Genomic DNA, 17,510 nt, shown 5'->3' on the forward strand with positions numbered 1-17,510 from the left:
AGCTGTCTGTTTTTGATATCTCTTAGGATTTGTCCTAAGTTAGGACTAGTCCTAACTCTTTGTGAAATCGATCCCAGCTCTTGGTGACATTTATAGTAAATTAAAACAAAAGTCCTTGATTTACAAACATGTGTGCACAGACTTAACTATTTTAATGCTACCCCGGAGTGTGTGGACTTGAGAACAAACGAGGTATACATGTACATAATGTATGTACAGTGTACTTGAAACACTATGTGGACTTACAAATATTCACACAGTGTAAATTATAGGTGTTGGCGAATGGGAGTTTCAGAACAAAGGAATATCCACACAGTGTGTGTGTGTACATTACATGTGTAAGATGTGTACAGGTGTGTGTAAGATGTGTACAGGTGCATGTAATTGCAACAGCTTACTCCCCTTGTCTTCAAAATGTTCTCAGTCTGCCCTACTGAAAGAATGTGAAATAAATTAAAAAAATAACTGAGGAAATATTGTGATTATTTGTGAGTTATTTTCAGTGTTGGTTTAAACAAACAAATAAACAAACATGTTATTCCTAATGGTACTGTTACCTTTACCAAATCCGAAATTAACTATTTACATTAAATCTTTGTAAGTAAGGAGTAATGACATACTACAATATACAGGCAGTAAAGCATCAAAGCTTAGCGGGCACCTAGTATTGCCTTAGGATTGGATTTCTCAAAAGCAACGGCCAAGTCCTTGTGGTAAGCGTCAATCTGCAAAAGAAGAAGGGAAATAATTGAAAAAAGTGATGCGAATTTTGTTTTTCTTTTCTCAACCTGACAGAAAAATACAATTATCGTACATTTGAATACCTGAAGGCCCATTGTAATGACTTTATTTATATTCTAAAATCAAATTATGAGAAGGGTATGAATTAGTATACCCCGGAAGTGATAAAATCTTTTTTTTTTTAGAGCGCCCTTATGCGGTAAAACATTCAGCTATTGGTCTTAGCATGTTTTATTTCTAATGGAAGCACATGTAACTTACACTCTGCAGTAAGTCTGAGTAGCTGGCTCTGGCCTCCGCCATCTTGGCATCGTGGATCATCTCCGCTTCAGCTAGCTGCAAGACAAGAGGAAAAGAGAAAAGATTCAGAAATGAGTTATTAACTCAAGTTGGTATTCGAATCCAAGTCATGTGTCCTTGAGCAAGACAGGAATCTTTGAGCCAAATTGGCTACCAGTTTTGCATACTCCTAAGGAGATGAGATGGTTTTCGTAATGCTTAAGGCCCAATGAACAGGGGTAGTAATAGAAGAAGGCACTTTGATATGCTTAAATAATTGCCTCATAAATAAGCCTATTACTAAAACATTACAAAGAACGGAAGCACAGAGGTTAAAGACTTCTTGTCAAACAGTTGAGATGAAAACAACCGGAGAGACGGCAGCAACATAAAAAAACTTGAGGAAAGGCGATCTTGGAGATGCTAATAAATAAAGAATTTGAGAAGAACAGGGAGGAGAGGGTGTGCAAGAGAGAGAAAGAGGGGAGGGAGCAGCAATGAAAAAAAAGTACACTAAATTCTATATTACAATCAATGTGTAAAGAATGCAGTTTTTAAAATAAGCATTGATATTGTTCAGGACAACAACAGCATTAAACAAGCAATAACATAATTAACATTTTGTTGCACATGATGAAGATATTGGGTTTGGCACAAGTTAAAAGAACAGTAACAACATATTAAAACTGAAGAAACAAAATAACAATTTGGGTGTAATCATTCTTGCAAATGAGGGAAACATTAAAGGCAGTGGACACTATTGGTAATTACTCAAAATAAATATTAGCATAAAACCTTACTTGGTGACGAGTAATGGGGAGAGGTTGATGGTATAAAACATTGTGAGAAACAGCTCCCTCTAAAGTGCCATAGTTTTAGAGAAAGACGTAATTTTCCACGAATTTGATTTTGAGACCTCAGATTTAGAAGAGGTCTCGAAATCAACCATCTAAACGCACACTATCGTGTGACAAGGGCGTTTTTTTCTTTCATTATCACCTCGCAAGTTCGATGACCAATTGAGCTCAAATTTTCACAGGTTTGTTATTTTACGCTTATGTTGATATACACCAACTGTGAAGGCTAGTCTTTGACAATTACCAATAGTGTCCACTGCCTTTAAAGTTGATTTCAATGAATTGGATAGTAACAAACTATTCTTGTATCATACAAATCACATACAAATAAAAGTTTCATTTATAAGACACATTTATGAGACAAAGTCATAGACCCCTATAGGCACAATAAATACATCCTATCATGCTTGACTTGTGGCAGAGGGAAGCCCCTCGCTCCCAGTGTCTTCTCTAAACACACTCTTCAATGAGCCTTTTTGAGTTTTGAGGTATGGCGGACACGATAGGAGTGTACTGTTTGGTTTGGGTGTGTACACACAAATTCACCCAAACCTTATAGTGTTGAAGCATTGTGTTCGCCATATCTCAACCTGAAAATTCCTCAAATAGAATTCATGAGATTCCCTGAAAACAATGAAGAAACAAAGAAGTGGTGGGGGAATCTGGCCACATGACAAGCACCAAAATATATACATGGGTTCATGAAAGTCAATACAGAATCTGACAGTTTGTGAACCTGCCAGCTTACAATTCTAACATCAAGTATTGGGAGCAAAATATAATATGTATTCAGCTATTAGTTTTGCAATATTATACACACAAATGATAAAAATCCACAGAAAAACAGTATACATTTAATACACAGCTTGCCTGCCAGGAATGCTCTGGCACAGCCATGTAACCCGCATGAGCAACAGAAGCATGGACTTCCAGCAGGCACAGTTTGTAAAAAGCTCAATGGAGGGAAAACATGAAATCTGACATTCAACGGATATAAAAACACACACAAATCTACTCTAGAATTGAAGAAAGAGGGTATATTTTGGAATTTGTTTAGCTGTAAGCCTAATATTCAGCTGTTATTTGTTTACTGCAATTCTGAACAAGGTCCAAACTGGAAATCAGTTAAGCTCGGTTCATACTTCCTGCGAATGCGGATGGATGCGAAGCGAATGTTGACGTCACAAAATTCGGAACGAATTTCGCAGCAGTTCAGCTCTGTTCAACTTACTTGCGAATATCGCTGCAAAAGGATAGTTGTGACGTCAAATTCAGGTGAAATTGGTTTCGCATTCGCAGGAAGTATGAACCGGGCTTTACAAGGCCCCAACCCCAGAAACCATTAACGAGGCCTAAACCGGTAACCATTGACAAAGCCCGAACCAGTGCCTACCTGTTCTCTGACATGAGCTTTCTTCTCGTCAACTGCCGATATTTGTTCCATCTTCTTCTGCTGCTTCTGGGAACAACTCTTCAAATCGCTGTTAATCGATAAAAGAAATAAACGTCAAGGGTTCAAATGCGCAAATAACATTTACAAAGACATTAGAGACTGCAGGTGGCAAGAGACATAATTAATAGTAGCAATTGTTTGCGTTATTCTAGGCATGCCCACATTCTCTAGAGCAATCACGTTTGCCGAGTCTGCAATTTTAAAACTTGCCCATTGTAAAAACCATTGTACACATACATACATACATGTAGTGAATAAAACATCATTACATCATGTACAATATATGCACACGCATACAGATGGCAGATAAAGTGCAAGCTGACAGAACTACATCAGCTCGGACCAATCCTAACACAGATATTGCAAACTTACGCCACTGCACGTTTATCCAATGAAATCATTGTAATATATTAATATTATATAGCGCATATATCCACCAACAAGGTACTCAAGGCGCTGAGTATACACAAACTTTTAGAAAGATAGGTTATTGAAGTTATGAATTCTGAGACTCAATTATTTAGCACCTTATAAGGGTTTACAAGGTGCTAAGGCCCATACAACAGCCACAGCCAGGAACACCGGGGCGAACCCCTTCTCTTTTCGATAAGTGCACTGGGTTCTTTTACATGAGTTACACAACACGTGGGACCAACGGCTTTACGTCCCATCCGAAGGACGAAGCAATTCGGGGCTCCTAACCGCTTAGCCACAACACTTCCATGTATCCAATAAAATTAATGGGCCTGTAAAACCAGTGCCTGACTCTACCCTTTCTGATAAAAACGGGGAACAATTGTAAAGCTTTCCGTAACCTCTTAACTATTACATTTACCTTTCCATTGACTTGATGATCTCTTTCACATCCTCTTTGCTGTGCTGATGTTGAAGCTGCACCTTGGCAAATTTTTCTTGTTTTGTCTCCAGCTGACGATTCCGCTGAGCCTCCTTGGCAGTCAGGTCTCTCAGAGCGTCCTTCTGGGTCAGGATATGATCTCGGACCTTCTCTACTTCACTTTTTGATTCTCTGTTTGGAAAAGAAAGATTTTAAAATCAGTGTTTTGTTTTCTAGCTGTCGATTCCGCTGAGCCGCCTTGGCAGTCAGATCTCTCAAAGCATCCTTCTGGGTCAGGATATGATCTCGGTTCTTCTCTACTTCACTTTTTGATTCTCTGTTTGGAAAACGAAGGGTTTTAAAATCAGTGTTTTGGCCTCTAGCTGTCTATTTTGCCAAGCTTCCTCGGTAGAGTTGTCTCCTTAGATATGTTAGAGATAGCAGGTCTCCTGTAACTCATTTTTGGCTCTGTTTGGGAGGGACGAACAATTCTTGAATTAGAAGCATTTTCAGTAGCATAAACAAATCTAGAGAGCCATCCTTCAACAGCTAAAGGGGAGGGGAGGGGCTTGGAGGAAGGGGGAGGGGAGAAGGTAAAATGAAAGAAAAAATTATGAACAAACTGAAGGACTCTCATCTCAATACTGGCAGCTAGCACAATGTCAGTTAAAAATCAAAAAAGAAAACATTGACAGATCGAAAAGTGGAATTTAATTCAAATCATCGCGACAGTTTCAAGTCAAAAGAATCTACTCAAAATTGCTCAAATCAGTAAATATCCAGACAAATCACACAATGAAACATACAAATTTAAAACATAAATTATCTTACTTCTGCTTCTCAAGTTCGTTGTTGATAGCCATGATGAGCTTAACTCCCTGCTCGCTTGCCTCGCATGTCTCCATCCTCTTTTCCTTCTGACCTTTCAACTCATGTAGCCTGTGACCTCTGTCCTCCTTAGCCTTCTTTCCAGCCGCTATGGCATTGTGCATCCGTGTCATGTCAGTCTTGATCCTCTCGGGGGATTGTATGATCTGCGGTCGGAGCTTGTTGCAGGATTCTCTGCCCTCGATGGTGTGTAATTTCAGTTGCTCCTATGAAAGGGAGTCGGAGGTAAATCATAAAATTAACTTGTAAAGTTTGGGTATTTAACGGAGGTTTCTATTCAAATGTGAGTCAGCCCACCTCACTACTTGTGGCGTGGTTGGGCCGAGGGGATATGAGCATCCGACTCAAGTTCTGATGTTTCTGAACAGCAGAGTGTGGGTTCGAAGTACCAGTTGTGACACTTGGGTCTTTAAAGGCAGTGGACACTATTGGTAAAAACTCAAAATAGTTATTAGCATAAAACCTTTTGTGGTAACGAGTAATGGGGAAGAGGTTGATAGTATAAATTGTGAGAAACGGCCCCCTCTGAAGTAATGTAGTTTTCGAGAAAGAAGCAATTTGATATGCGACCTCAGATTTAGAACTTCAAGCATCGAAATCAAGCATCTAAAAGCTCACAACTTCGTGTGACAAGGGTGTTTTGTCAACCACTTGAAAACACTGGTTCTTTTCAGAACCACCCCAACTCATTTAGAGATACATCATAAAATGGTGTTACCGCAATTAAGAACCGCAATACTTTCCATAAAGAGGACGTGGTTCACCACAGTGTTACTGGTTTGTTCTGCAGCAATACACATTGCTTCACAGCACCTTGTTAACCATTACATGGTGCTACGTTTTCCCATAATGAGGATACTATTCTCACCAATCTGGCGGACTTCTCTGAGAAGCTGGTCTTGATTCTGTGAATGTCTTGTTGCTGTACGGCTTGATCTTGTTTGTACTCGTTCATTCTTGCTCCAAGTCCCTCCACCTTGTCCGCCATCTACACAGATTAAAAATAATAATAATGGACATTTGTAAAGCGCCGTATCTGTCAGAAAGACAATCGGCCCGTAGAAAAAGAACTCTGCTAATGACTGTAACAGTCGTAACCAGTTTTGAGTTTGAAACCACACTACTAGGGTCCGTTGTCATGTCCATCCAAAGACTTACCTTTAAGACTCAATCTGCTTGTGTCTTGCAGTGCTGGCCACGGCACAAACGCTATCTTACTTGCATAGGACTCGAAAAGTGTTCAGTAAATATGTTAAAGTAGACGATTGTAGAGGGTACACTTTAGATGAATCATCAAAAAACCTAATTCATCAGGCGATCAAAATATGGTCAACTAATTTTGACAACTTTTACAAACTGATTAAAGGAAATTATAGCACCAAACCGGCGGTGATAAGTCTTGTACCCTACCTCCTGAATGCAGACTTCCTTCTCAGCTCTGAGTGCCTTGATGTTATTAATCTGTGTCTTGTGTTCATCGATGAGTCTTAGATATTGCTCATGTTGTTCCTTTACACCATCCTAAATATCAACAACAAAAAACAAAATCAACAACCTGTCAGTGTTGTGATTGTGCAAAGGGGCCTGCAGCCAATTTCATGAAACGCTATAGGATTAATCCTATCTCTAGTTAGGACGAGTAACTCGTCCTAACTCAGGATGGGTTCAATGCATCCTATAGTCTATGGTTACAGAACTTAACTGCTCCTCCTAAGTCTTAAATCCTAAGTTAACAAGAGTTTGGTGAAATCGCTGACAGGGTACTGGGTGAACTTTGACTCTGTGACCAAGGGCCCAACTCCTAAAAAATGTTAACTAGAAAATACAGTTAATTTTTTATTTTCCCTTTCACCGATGTTTTTTTCTTTTCACTGTATAATCAGTATTTTCCTGAGTTCTGTGCAAAAAATCACAGGTATATTACTTGGGTTGGATTAAAACCCACAACCTTTGCAATTCTGCTCAGTGGCTTACCAACTTGACCGCTGAATTTTCTCTGGTATATAGAGGCCATTCAAATTCTATTGTTGCGGGACCCGCTGAATTACATAGGATGCAAACTGCCTCTAGCTACCGGGCAAACTCAGTGGTCTAGTTGGTAAGACCATGGAGGAAGGAAGAGAAGGAGCTCAAACGACCCGCAAAACCGCAGAGTAACAAAAGAATACCCTGACAGTGCCCCTGTCTGACGAGTGGAAAAAGATAGGAGACCTCCTGCTGGATGACCGATTAACGAGCGGGATTGGATCTCTTTGTACAGAACGTGCGGTACCGCCGCTCTGCACCGTTGCCTTCGTGTATCGTTGAATCATTGGAGACAATAATTGTGAATACACACGTTTTCATTTACCGTTTGTGGTGTTTACATGGAAATATCATGGCATATTTTTTACATTTTGCAACTTTCCTGTCAATAGCGAGATTCAAAATTTGGGTATTAGCACACGAGGGTGGTTGGTATTCAATTGTGTTTTTTGATTTGGTGGGCGAAAGTGTACACAAATTTAATCAGGTCTCAAAAAATTGTTTTTTCTTTATTATATCCATACGAAACCAGAGTTGAGTGAAGAACCAAGTGCGCACGCACAAACTCACATACGCCAGGTCGCCCATTGTTTGTATAAGGTATGTTGGTGATTACGAGGTGTTGTTAAACGACCGCGGTACCACGGGTTCGGCTTATGAAGTCCCTTCGTTCGAGCTCCTTCTCTTCCTTCCTCCATGGTAAGACACTGCTCTGAAATTGCAAGGGTCGTGGGTTCGAGTATATCCCACGAGAGTAAACAATTTTGGGCTGGGTAAAGGAAATTTCCGATAAAAGGCTTGTGATCTTGGGATGATTTTCTTGAAATTGAAGCCCTGAATCCACACAGGTGTTATACGATTGTAGCTTCTTTGGGAACTAAACTTTCATGTTTTAAAAGCTATCAAATACTTTTGAGTTCTGTGGAAAGAAATTCCACAAGCAAATCACTGAGATTCGAACCCATGACTCTTGCATTCCTAGAGCATCAGGGTAGCTCGGAGGTCGTTATACACCAGATGGTGGACTGTACTCTAATGGAAGAAGTTATCGCAAATCTGGGTACTTACCACCTCATCTTTGATTCTATAATACGTCTCCATACGCATCTTCTTGAAGCGACAAAAATTAGCGATGGCACTCAACATTCGCATGGTCCTCTTCGGTTCTGTTAAAAGAAGATCATAAAAAAAAAAATTGTCAGAATCATATAGCAGCTTTTGATGATATGAAATATCTTGAGATACAGTTCACTTCAAAGTAATGAGGTTATGTAAAAAAAGGACGTCGGTTTTATGTCCCAAAAGTTTAATCTGAGTAGCGACAGTTAATGTCGTTACATTTCTCAGATTGTGTAGTTCTTTAAGGGATTATTCGTGGACATTAACTGTTTGCCCCAGATATTTTGGCGACCATTTGAAATAAAATTTTGCATGTTAAGTTTGATTGTATTTGTACACTTATAAAGGATAAATACATTCTACTACATGTATTCTAGAACCAAAAGTAAACTTTGCCTTAAAACATTATTTAAAAAAACAAAACCAGGAGAAATGAAAACAATGAGTGTTTTTTTTTTCATGAAGAAAACTCTACTTACTTGGGCAGGTGAGATCCTTCAGCTTAAAGTCTTGGACATCACATGCATTCATGAATTGAACCCTGCAGAATCAATATCAATACCAGAGTCTTAAAGGCACTGGACACTATTGGTAATTGTCAAAGACTAGCCTTCACAGTTGGTGTATCTCAACATATGCATAAAATAACAAACCTGTGAAAATTTGAGCTCAATCGGTCATCAAACTTGCGAGATAATAATGAAAGAAAAAATACCCTTGTTGTCAAACGAAGTTGTGTGCAGTTAATAGATAATTGATTTCGAGACCTCAAGTTCTAAACTTGAGGTCTCAAATTCAAATTCGTGGAAAATTACTTCTTTCTCAAAAACTATGGCACTTCAGAGGGAGCCGTTTCTCACAATGTTTTATACCATCAACCTCTCCCCATTACTCGTCACCAAGAAAGGTTTATGCTAATAATTATTTTGAGTAATTACCAATAGTGTCCACTGCCTTTAAATAATAAAAATAATACTAAAATGAAAGTCTTATAAAGCGTACGTATCTACAAACAAGGTACTCAAGGTGCTTAGTGTATAATATTTGCTTAGTGTATAATATTTTTTTTTTAGAAAGATAGGTTATTGAAGTTATGAATTCTGAGACCCAATTATGTAGCACCAAATAAGGGTTTACAAGGTGCTACGCAAATTCAGCAGCCACAGCCATACACTGATGCAAACCCTCGATAAGCGTTACTGGGATCTTTCCGTCCCATCCGAAGGACAAAGCAATAAAGGTTGAATGTTCTGCTCTTTAATGGACACGAGTGTCACGACATTTGAACCCACACTCCAGAACCGAGACAACATAGTTTGAATTTAGCGCTCTTAGCCGCAAACAAAAAGGGTATTCTTAAAAATTGTGGAAAAAGAGAGTATCCTTAAAGGAACGTTACAGAATTGGTAAGAAACAAAAATCGTGAAGATAACAGATTTACATAAAACTTACACGGTCTAATGGTTATGATAGTTGAAAACATGACATCCCTTTTGAAATATTTCTGTCTGAAATGTCATTGCTGATGAGAAATAAATAATCTAACTTCGCGTTTGGAGTTTATCGCTCTGTGAGCTATTTATTCATTTTTATGTTTGGCATCGATGCATTGCAGTTCATGACCCAGATGGCCGATCGATCTCGAACTTCTACAGGTTTGTCAGTTTATGTACACAGTGGTTTACATAAAGTGCTTACACTGCCAGCAACTGTTTTGTTAGCAAAAACCAATTCTGTAATGTTCCTTTAAAAAACATTAGGACATTTTTTGAGGATGACAATTCTAAATCCATGGTCGTACTATGTAGACTCTGTGTGTTGGTTTATAATCTAAAATCGTATAGGGCCGTTGTCTACAATTATGACTTACATGACTATTGAGAAATTGCTTAGCATAATGGCTTCCTCACAAAACTCAGCATGAGACAGTAGTTGAGCCGCTTCAAACTGAGGCTGTATCAGCTTTTCTTGTCTCAAATTCATCTCGGTTTCCAGAATTGTTTTGTAGATCAACTGCACACGATAGGGCTGCAACAGGGGAATCAAACTAAACAGTTTAAAAATGTGAATGAACCAATTACGGAAAAAGTCTCCATGAGCATTCCAGGGTTATATCATGTTAGGCAAGATTCCGTACTTGCTTATTGTTGGTAGTTAAACATTAAACCTTTTTTCAACCAACCCAGTAGGAATTTTTAACCAACTTGGTCCAGTGGGAATTTGAGCCAAGATGTCTAGTGGGAATGTGAGCCCAGATGGTCCCGTGGGATTTGAGCCTAGATGTTCCCGTGGGATTTGAGCCTAGATGGACCAGTGGGATTTGAGCCTAGATGTTCCAGTGGGATTTGAGCCTAGATGGTCTAGTGGGAGTTTGGGCCCAGATGGTCCCGTGGGATTTGAGCCTAGATGTTCCAGTGGGATTTGAGCCCAGATGGTCTAGTGGGAGTTTGAGCCCAGATGGTCTAGTGGGAATGTGAGCCCAGATGGTCCAGTGGGATTTTGAGCCCAAATGGTCCAGCGAGAATTTGAGCCCAGATGGTCCAGTGAGAGTATGAGCCCAGATGTCTAGCGGAAATTTGAGCCCAGATGGTCCAGTGAGAATATGAGCCCAGATGTCTAGCGGAAATTTGAGCCCAGATGGTCCAGTGAGAATTTGAGCCCAGATGGTTCAGTGGGATTTTGAGCCCAGATGTCTACTTGAAATTTGAGGCTTCATGTACCTGTGGGTTTTTGAAATCATCCTCACTGATGTCTTGCAGCTGATGTTCATCACATAACCACATGATGAGTTCATCACTGGGTAATATCGGGAACAAATACCCTGCCATTGTAGCTAATGATCAAAGCTCCTACAACGAAGAAACAAATAATCATGACTTCAAAGGGTCTGTATTAGATATTTGTGTGGTTATTGGTAATGGTTTGGTTAATGGCAATAAAATGCTATATACTAAGAATTACTCAGCAGCTTTGGATAGTATACTTTTTGAGAAAATTTCATATCGAAGTACCTACGGTTATTATGGACAAAATATAACTTTTTATCCCCCAAAATTTGAAAATGTAAGAAGAACTGTCGCAGCCGTAAACACTTCTCAGGTTGTGTTTTCCTGCTGGGATTATTCTTCCCGCATTAACAAAGAATCTTATGATAATGATATTCCCTTCGGAGTTTCAGCGATATCTCACAGACATGACCACATTATTAGTTTCGAAATGAAATTTGAAAAGTTTGATTTGATTATATACAAACAAACAACACTTTGTTTTAAAAGTTATCATTTTTAATCATCACTTCATTTAATATCATGACGTAATATCATGTTCATATTTGAACACAAAGTTTTCCAGTTTAGATTGTGTAACTGTAAGAGTGACGCACACTATTTTAAAAATTGGAATATGCGAATCAGCATGACGTCATCGGCCTGCCGAGCTGTGGGCCCGTGAGGGCGCGAATACATATCAACGGCTGTTTTATGTGAATTAAGCTTGTGTACTTTTTAGGCGCACTTGCAACGTAGTTCACGAGAAATACCCATCCTTGGCCACACAAGTGGGGCTAGGCTACAGCCTGACTGCATTATAGCCAGGGTTTATACAAGACCAGGGCTGTATGCTTCGTTTTTGAAAGGGCAAGGGCACCAAGGCTTTTTTTCTTGGGCAAAGGGCACCCTATCCTGTGTAAATTTCTACTGGAGCAATTCAAGGGCACCAAGGCAATGGCAAGGGGCAACGGAGGCAACCGTTGCGGAAAAGTTTCCGTATGGCGCCACCACTTTTTCATTCGATATGAATATAGTATCTAATTCTAATTAACCTAAAAAAAATCAATGATATCTCCTTTTTTTTTTTGTAAAACTAAAAATGAGTGAAAAAGTGGTGGCGCCAGACGGAATCCCGGAAAGTTATCGGAAAAGTTTCCGTATGGCGCCACCACTTTTTCATTCGATGTGAATTAATATAGGAACTTATTTACCTGATTGAAATATCCCTTTTTGTAAAAATGAGTGAAAAAGTGGTGGCGCCATACAGAAAGTTATCCAAGTTATCCACCGTTGCCTCTGTGAAGTATCAGGCATGCAAGACCAATGTACAAAATGTCATAGCTGGCTGCATATGCTACACACGGGATTGCAAACACATACCGCACATGACAATTGACATGCGTACGTACGTTACGTGTTCACATGATTATTGGCCCCTACACACATTGTTGTTTCATCATGATCATGCACACCGAGGATTAAAAAAAAATACCTGCAAATTTGTCGGTGTCTGCTCGAATATGAACGTTAAAATGAGCAAAAGCATTCTCTATAGAATTATGACATATATACAACTATTATTATAACACACGTTATCACATTTTAATTGTATTGACAAGCTGTATTTTTTATTTAAAAAAATTGACTACACTTACGATTTCTGTCTTTTCTGCTGGTGTACACAGTTTTTGTATTTAGCGGTTATGACACAGTCATGACGCTTGAGGGCGCTGTTAAATTTTTGACTCTTTTCGTCGCGAAAAACAATAGTGGCTTTTTTGGCTTGGAGGTGGCGGTCCGTCCTCGCTGGCGGTGGGGCGGAGGAGAGTGCGGCCCGTAAGCCGCAAGAAGAAGCCGCAGTTTCAAAATTAATGGTCACCACCTTTGTTAACAAAGGTCCCCGTCGTATGCATCCCCAATATTGACATACAAAACATGGGATGAAGGCAAGGAAGTTAGCGTGGCAGCACCAGAGATTGACTTCTGGACCGATTTATGGGGCTACCCGGAGGCAACTCTGGTTTTGCATTGATCCACGCCACCTTTACGGCGACTAATACGACGACGGCTTATGATGGAGACCCGGTAGTTTTAAATTCTACCTCCAACTTTATTTTAGGACATGAAAATGAATGTCCAGGCTTTTATACCATTTTCACAAGGTCGTTAAACCTCTCGCTTGGGCGACGTCCGGGTAGACTTGTGCCATGGGCGTTCCGCTATTCACCCACCCGTTTAAAAAAAAAAAAAGTAAAATATTTGCAATCCCTTTTCAACGTTCGATTCACTTGATTCAGTACAAAATCTACATTATGCCCATTAAAAGTTCGGACACACACGAACGAGAAACTGGCCTGGAAGTCTTTGTGTCATTCATGTTAGATTGTTAGCAAAATCTGATATTTTGTTTTATGATCGAGGATTCAGTGTAGCCCTATCCCGGAATTTATAATTCAACAAGGGCAAAATACTGGGTTTTTTTTAGTAATCGAACTGCTTTCACTCACATGGTTATCTTTCTAGAAAGGAACACGTTGCCTTGGATCGAACGAGTTGGTCTATAAAAAGCGTTTTGTAACCGTTTGTTATAAAATGCATATGATTGATTGGAAAGATGTTTTATAAATAGAATACAATGATCCACACCAAAAATTTGCCTCGAAATTACGTGGTTTTTCTTCTACTTTGCGAATGGTCGGCCATATGGGAGTCAAAATTTAATTTGACTCCCATAATTAATGGCCGACCGTGTTAGTCGACGAAGTACAAGGAAAACCACGCAATTTCGAGGCAAACTTGTGTGGATCATTGCATTCTACTTTTAAAACATCTTTCCAATCATATGCATTTTACACAAAAGGGTTACAAACGCTTTTTATAGACCAACTCGTCCGATCAAAGGCAACGTGTTCCTTTAACTACTTTCACATGGTTATCTTTCTTTAATTTCACAAGACACCTATTGATTTCTCACTAACTGTGCATTAAGATAACAGGGGGCGCAAAACTAAAACTCCTAATAAAACTCGGGACAGTTTGGAAGTTTTGTTTACACAAAGAATATAATTATAAGTTCTTAATTTACGATTTAACCATACAAAATAACCATGAAAACCTACCTGTAATAATACGTACAAGTTTTTAGTGACTTCATCAATTTATTTTTTTAGAATAAGTCTCATCGTAATGAGTCAATAACCAGAACAAGAACGATTTTCCTCTTAAAATGGTTTTATGAGAAAAGAAAGGCCCTTTAGCGGGTTGCATTTTCGGTATTATCAAGTTTGAAACACCCGAAATCAATAGATGTTGTAGGCCCCTTATGTTGCATCCAACTTTTATCTGGACACTATTTGGTACATTACTGAATACTTATTGTTAGCGTAACAGTTATAGTGACTTAGTGTCGAGCAACGGTGAGCTGTTGATATTTTTGTGTGTGAAAGGGATACTCTCTCACTCACAGTACTTCACGCCTGGAAACTCTTTCTAATTTTTAATTAATTTGTGCAATAAAGGGTATTTTTTCGTTTATTATTCTCTCGCTGGTCAACTTCGATGACCAATTGAGTCCAAATTTTCACAGCGATGCATGTGTTGGGAAAATACTGGCCGGTCTTCGACAACAGTGACGTTATCAATGGTGTTCAGTGCCTTTTTAAAGGCACTGGACACGTTAAATTGTTTTGATAATAAAATTAACATGTTGGCACCCAAAAAATGAATAGTACAATCGTAAACCATGCGTAAACCAACTTTGGTAAAAACGTGAATATCATCACGGAGATAATATCTCCGTAAATATGTTGGATGTTCATTCAGAGCCACCGTAATAGAGGCCTACACCATTATCGCTTTAGCTATCAAGACAAGCTTGCATTTTTCATTAATTTTCTGGGTTGGGTGTTTGTAAGACTCTGTTTTCATTATTTCTATGGTTTGATTGAGATGTTATGCTTGTCACGAACAAACTCCTGGCAAGATCAACATTGACATTACGTGCTCTTAAAGCGTGAATTGTGTATTGCGGTACAATATCATGCCGTCATAGTGTCATTGTCGTGTCATTGAGGAACACGTGCCCCTAAAGTGAGATCAAACACACCTTGGAACACAAAGACAAATAGTGTTGGAAGAAATTAAACAGACGTTTAATATAATACAGTATCGTTGCAAAGGAATTGAGAAACTGAGATTGCATAGAGGTCAATGGCCAGAAAGATAGAAAACTCTTTATGGACCTACAGTGTGTTTAGTCGACTTCTCTTTATTACACAGTGGTGTAATGCTTTGTAGGCGTGACTTAAAGGCAGTGGACACTTGGTAATTACTCAAAACAATTATTAGCATAAAACCCAACTTGGTGTGTAACGAGTAATGGGGAGAGGTATGAAAGTATAAAACATTGTGTGGAACGGCTCCCTCTGAAGTGAAATAGTTTTCGAGAAAGAAGTATGTTTCCACGATTTTTTTTTTCGAGACCTCAGATTTAGAAAGTGAGGTCTCGAAATCAAGCATCTGAAAGCACACAACTTCGTGTGACAAGGGTGTTTTTTCCTTTCATAGTTATCTCGCAACTCCGACTTACTAATCGAACTCAAATTTTCACAAGTTTGTTATTTTATGCATTACTAAAAGTGTCTAGTGGGTCTTTAAGCCCTTTTCACCTATTCCCGTGAAATACAGCCACGGGACGGCCACGGGACCTTTTTTTACCCCACGCTTAGGCCTACCCTGCGCACTTTCACACTGAATCCCAAGTCCACGAGGTTTTACCACTTACCCCCCTACTTCAGAGCATGGCGGCTATTTCCCCCGGGGTATGCCCATTTGCCGGGCAGACCGGGGGTAAAGCGATCACAGTGTGAAAGGGCTGACCGTTCATTCCCAGGGGGAAACCCCGGGGAATAGAGTAGTGTGAGAAGGGCTTAAGATGGAGGGGGCAATCAAAACCATTGCCCCTAAAATGAAATCGAAAAAGCAAAGCATGAATTGGTTTCAGAATTTTTTATTAAATTGCCCAAATATGTGTCTACAAAAAAGTATTGTACACCATTGTTTAATTGGAATGTAAGGGTTGGTTTAATAACAAATATATAATAATGTGCTAAATTAGATAGAAGTTAAATTTGCATCGGTGATAATATATATATTTATTATTATAAACAAAAATACTATTAACAAAGACGTTCTTGCCGGTGGTCTACCAACTGAGTATGTTTGGGGTCTCTCTATTTTGCCAAAATCTTTGTTCGAGGTGCCTTCAATAAAAGCCGACGTAATCAAGCTGTAAATACTGTTTAATTGGTGATCACACCAAATTTTACGATTCAACTTTGGAATAGACACCGAGAGGGTTCATCTCTATAACTAAAATAAACCGATTGATATTTACAGATTGTGCAGTTAATTTTCACCAAACACTCAATTATTATTATTGCATCTCCCTACAACCACTAAGCAAGGTTATCAATAAAAATGGCAATTGTAAATAAACAATTACTTAAAAAACATTACTTAATCAAATTATTTTACTTGCATACAAATCTATAATACTTTTTCACACACAAATGATACGACCGAAGACGTGTACTCATTATCTTATAAAGAACACCAAAACACAAGTGGACCCCCAAAAAATGGTGGAATTTTGTGGAGACCCGGGTCCAGTTTCATAAAGCTGATTTTTGGTAGAAAATATTGCTTTACAAAAAATCATAAATACGGAACAAAAGTTGAGCAGGGTACCATGCCAGTGCCGGGTGGTGCCATACCACACTATTTAAACCCGGTAAAGCTACGCCTTCACAAATTTCACAATGGCCATACCCAAAAGATCAATTAAACAACAACAATAGAATCTTTTAGGCAAACAATAATCAACTCTTTAGGCAAACAATAGTCAATGGCTGCATGCATTTTAGAACAAGGGGCATTTAGTGAATAACCCATGGCTTGATTACATCCCAGTAAAATTAGTTTAAAGTTACTCACAATGCCTTTGGCTTCGACACCACTTATCCTTGGGTCCGAGATTCCCGGGAGGATTTGCGTTGCTGATGGGCCTTAAAACACCCGCCGGACCCCTACCCGTGCTAGACGGGTCGACACGACACAGCCTCAACGCTGGCCTAGCTGCCCGCTGGTTCACACCCAAACAGTACCCTTCTCAGCACCCGCAACGCAAATCTCAACCACAATATAAAATTCCTTTGGTTTTATAGTGCACTCTACGAAACCCATTACAAAAGCAGCCCAAATGCATGACGGGACATTCCAACCATAGCGAACCAAACAATTATTGCCCCTCCTATGTTATGCCTATAACAATGCACATTAACTATCAGCCATTTAAAGAAGTAATTTTCCCACATACTGTTACACTCATATCGATCAGTTATGTAAAAATAATTTCTAGAAATATTTGGGTGATTAATAAGACCAAATTTCTGGTCCCAGCAACAGTACTAGATTCTCTTTATAACTCATTAATCGTATCGTATGTTCATTATGGTATACTGTTGGTATACTGGCATGGGGAGGTA

General features: G+C 39.1%; 1 protein-coding gene across 2 annotated transcripts; it reads right to left on the reverse strand.

The window, feature by feature from the left end:
• On the reverse strand, positions 1-17,070 carry LOC117292841 (kinetochore protein Nuf2-like). 2 transcript variants are annotated; one of them, XM_033775008.1, is made up of 12 exons: positions 12,621-12,662; positions 10,918-11,046; positions 10,068-10,225; positions 8,677-8,738; positions 8,147-8,244; positions 6,464-6,574; positions 5,922-6,041; positions 4,997-5,259; positions 4,166-4,357; positions 3,271-3,358; positions 1,003-1,077; positions 1-725 (listed from the first exon to the last, which is right to left on the reverse strand). In XM_033775008.1, the coding sequence occupies exons 2-12, from the start codon at positions 11,023-11,025 to the stop codon at positions 651-653; spliced, it is 1,350 nt and encodes a 449-aa protein (XP_033630899.1). In that variant the 5' UTR covers positions 11,026-11,046; positions 12,621-12,662; the 3' UTR covers positions 1-650. The 2 variants fall into 2 exon arrangements, with proteins under 2 accessions (XP_033630899.1, XP_033630898.1); XM_033775007.1 differs by lacking the exon at positions 12,621-12,662 and adding an exon at positions 16,960-17,070 and having other exon boundaries at positions 634-725.
• Between the last annotated feature and the right edge of the window lie 440 nt (positions 17,071-17,510).

The sequence above is a fragment of the Asterias rubens genome, chromosome 7 (assembly GCF_902459465.1).
Source record: "Asterias rubens chromosome 7, eAstRub1.3, whole genome shotgun sequence".
In the NCBI taxonomy this organism is placed as follows: Eukaryota; Metazoa; Echinodermata; class Asteroidea; order Forcipulatida; family Asteriidae; genus Asterias; species Asterias rubens.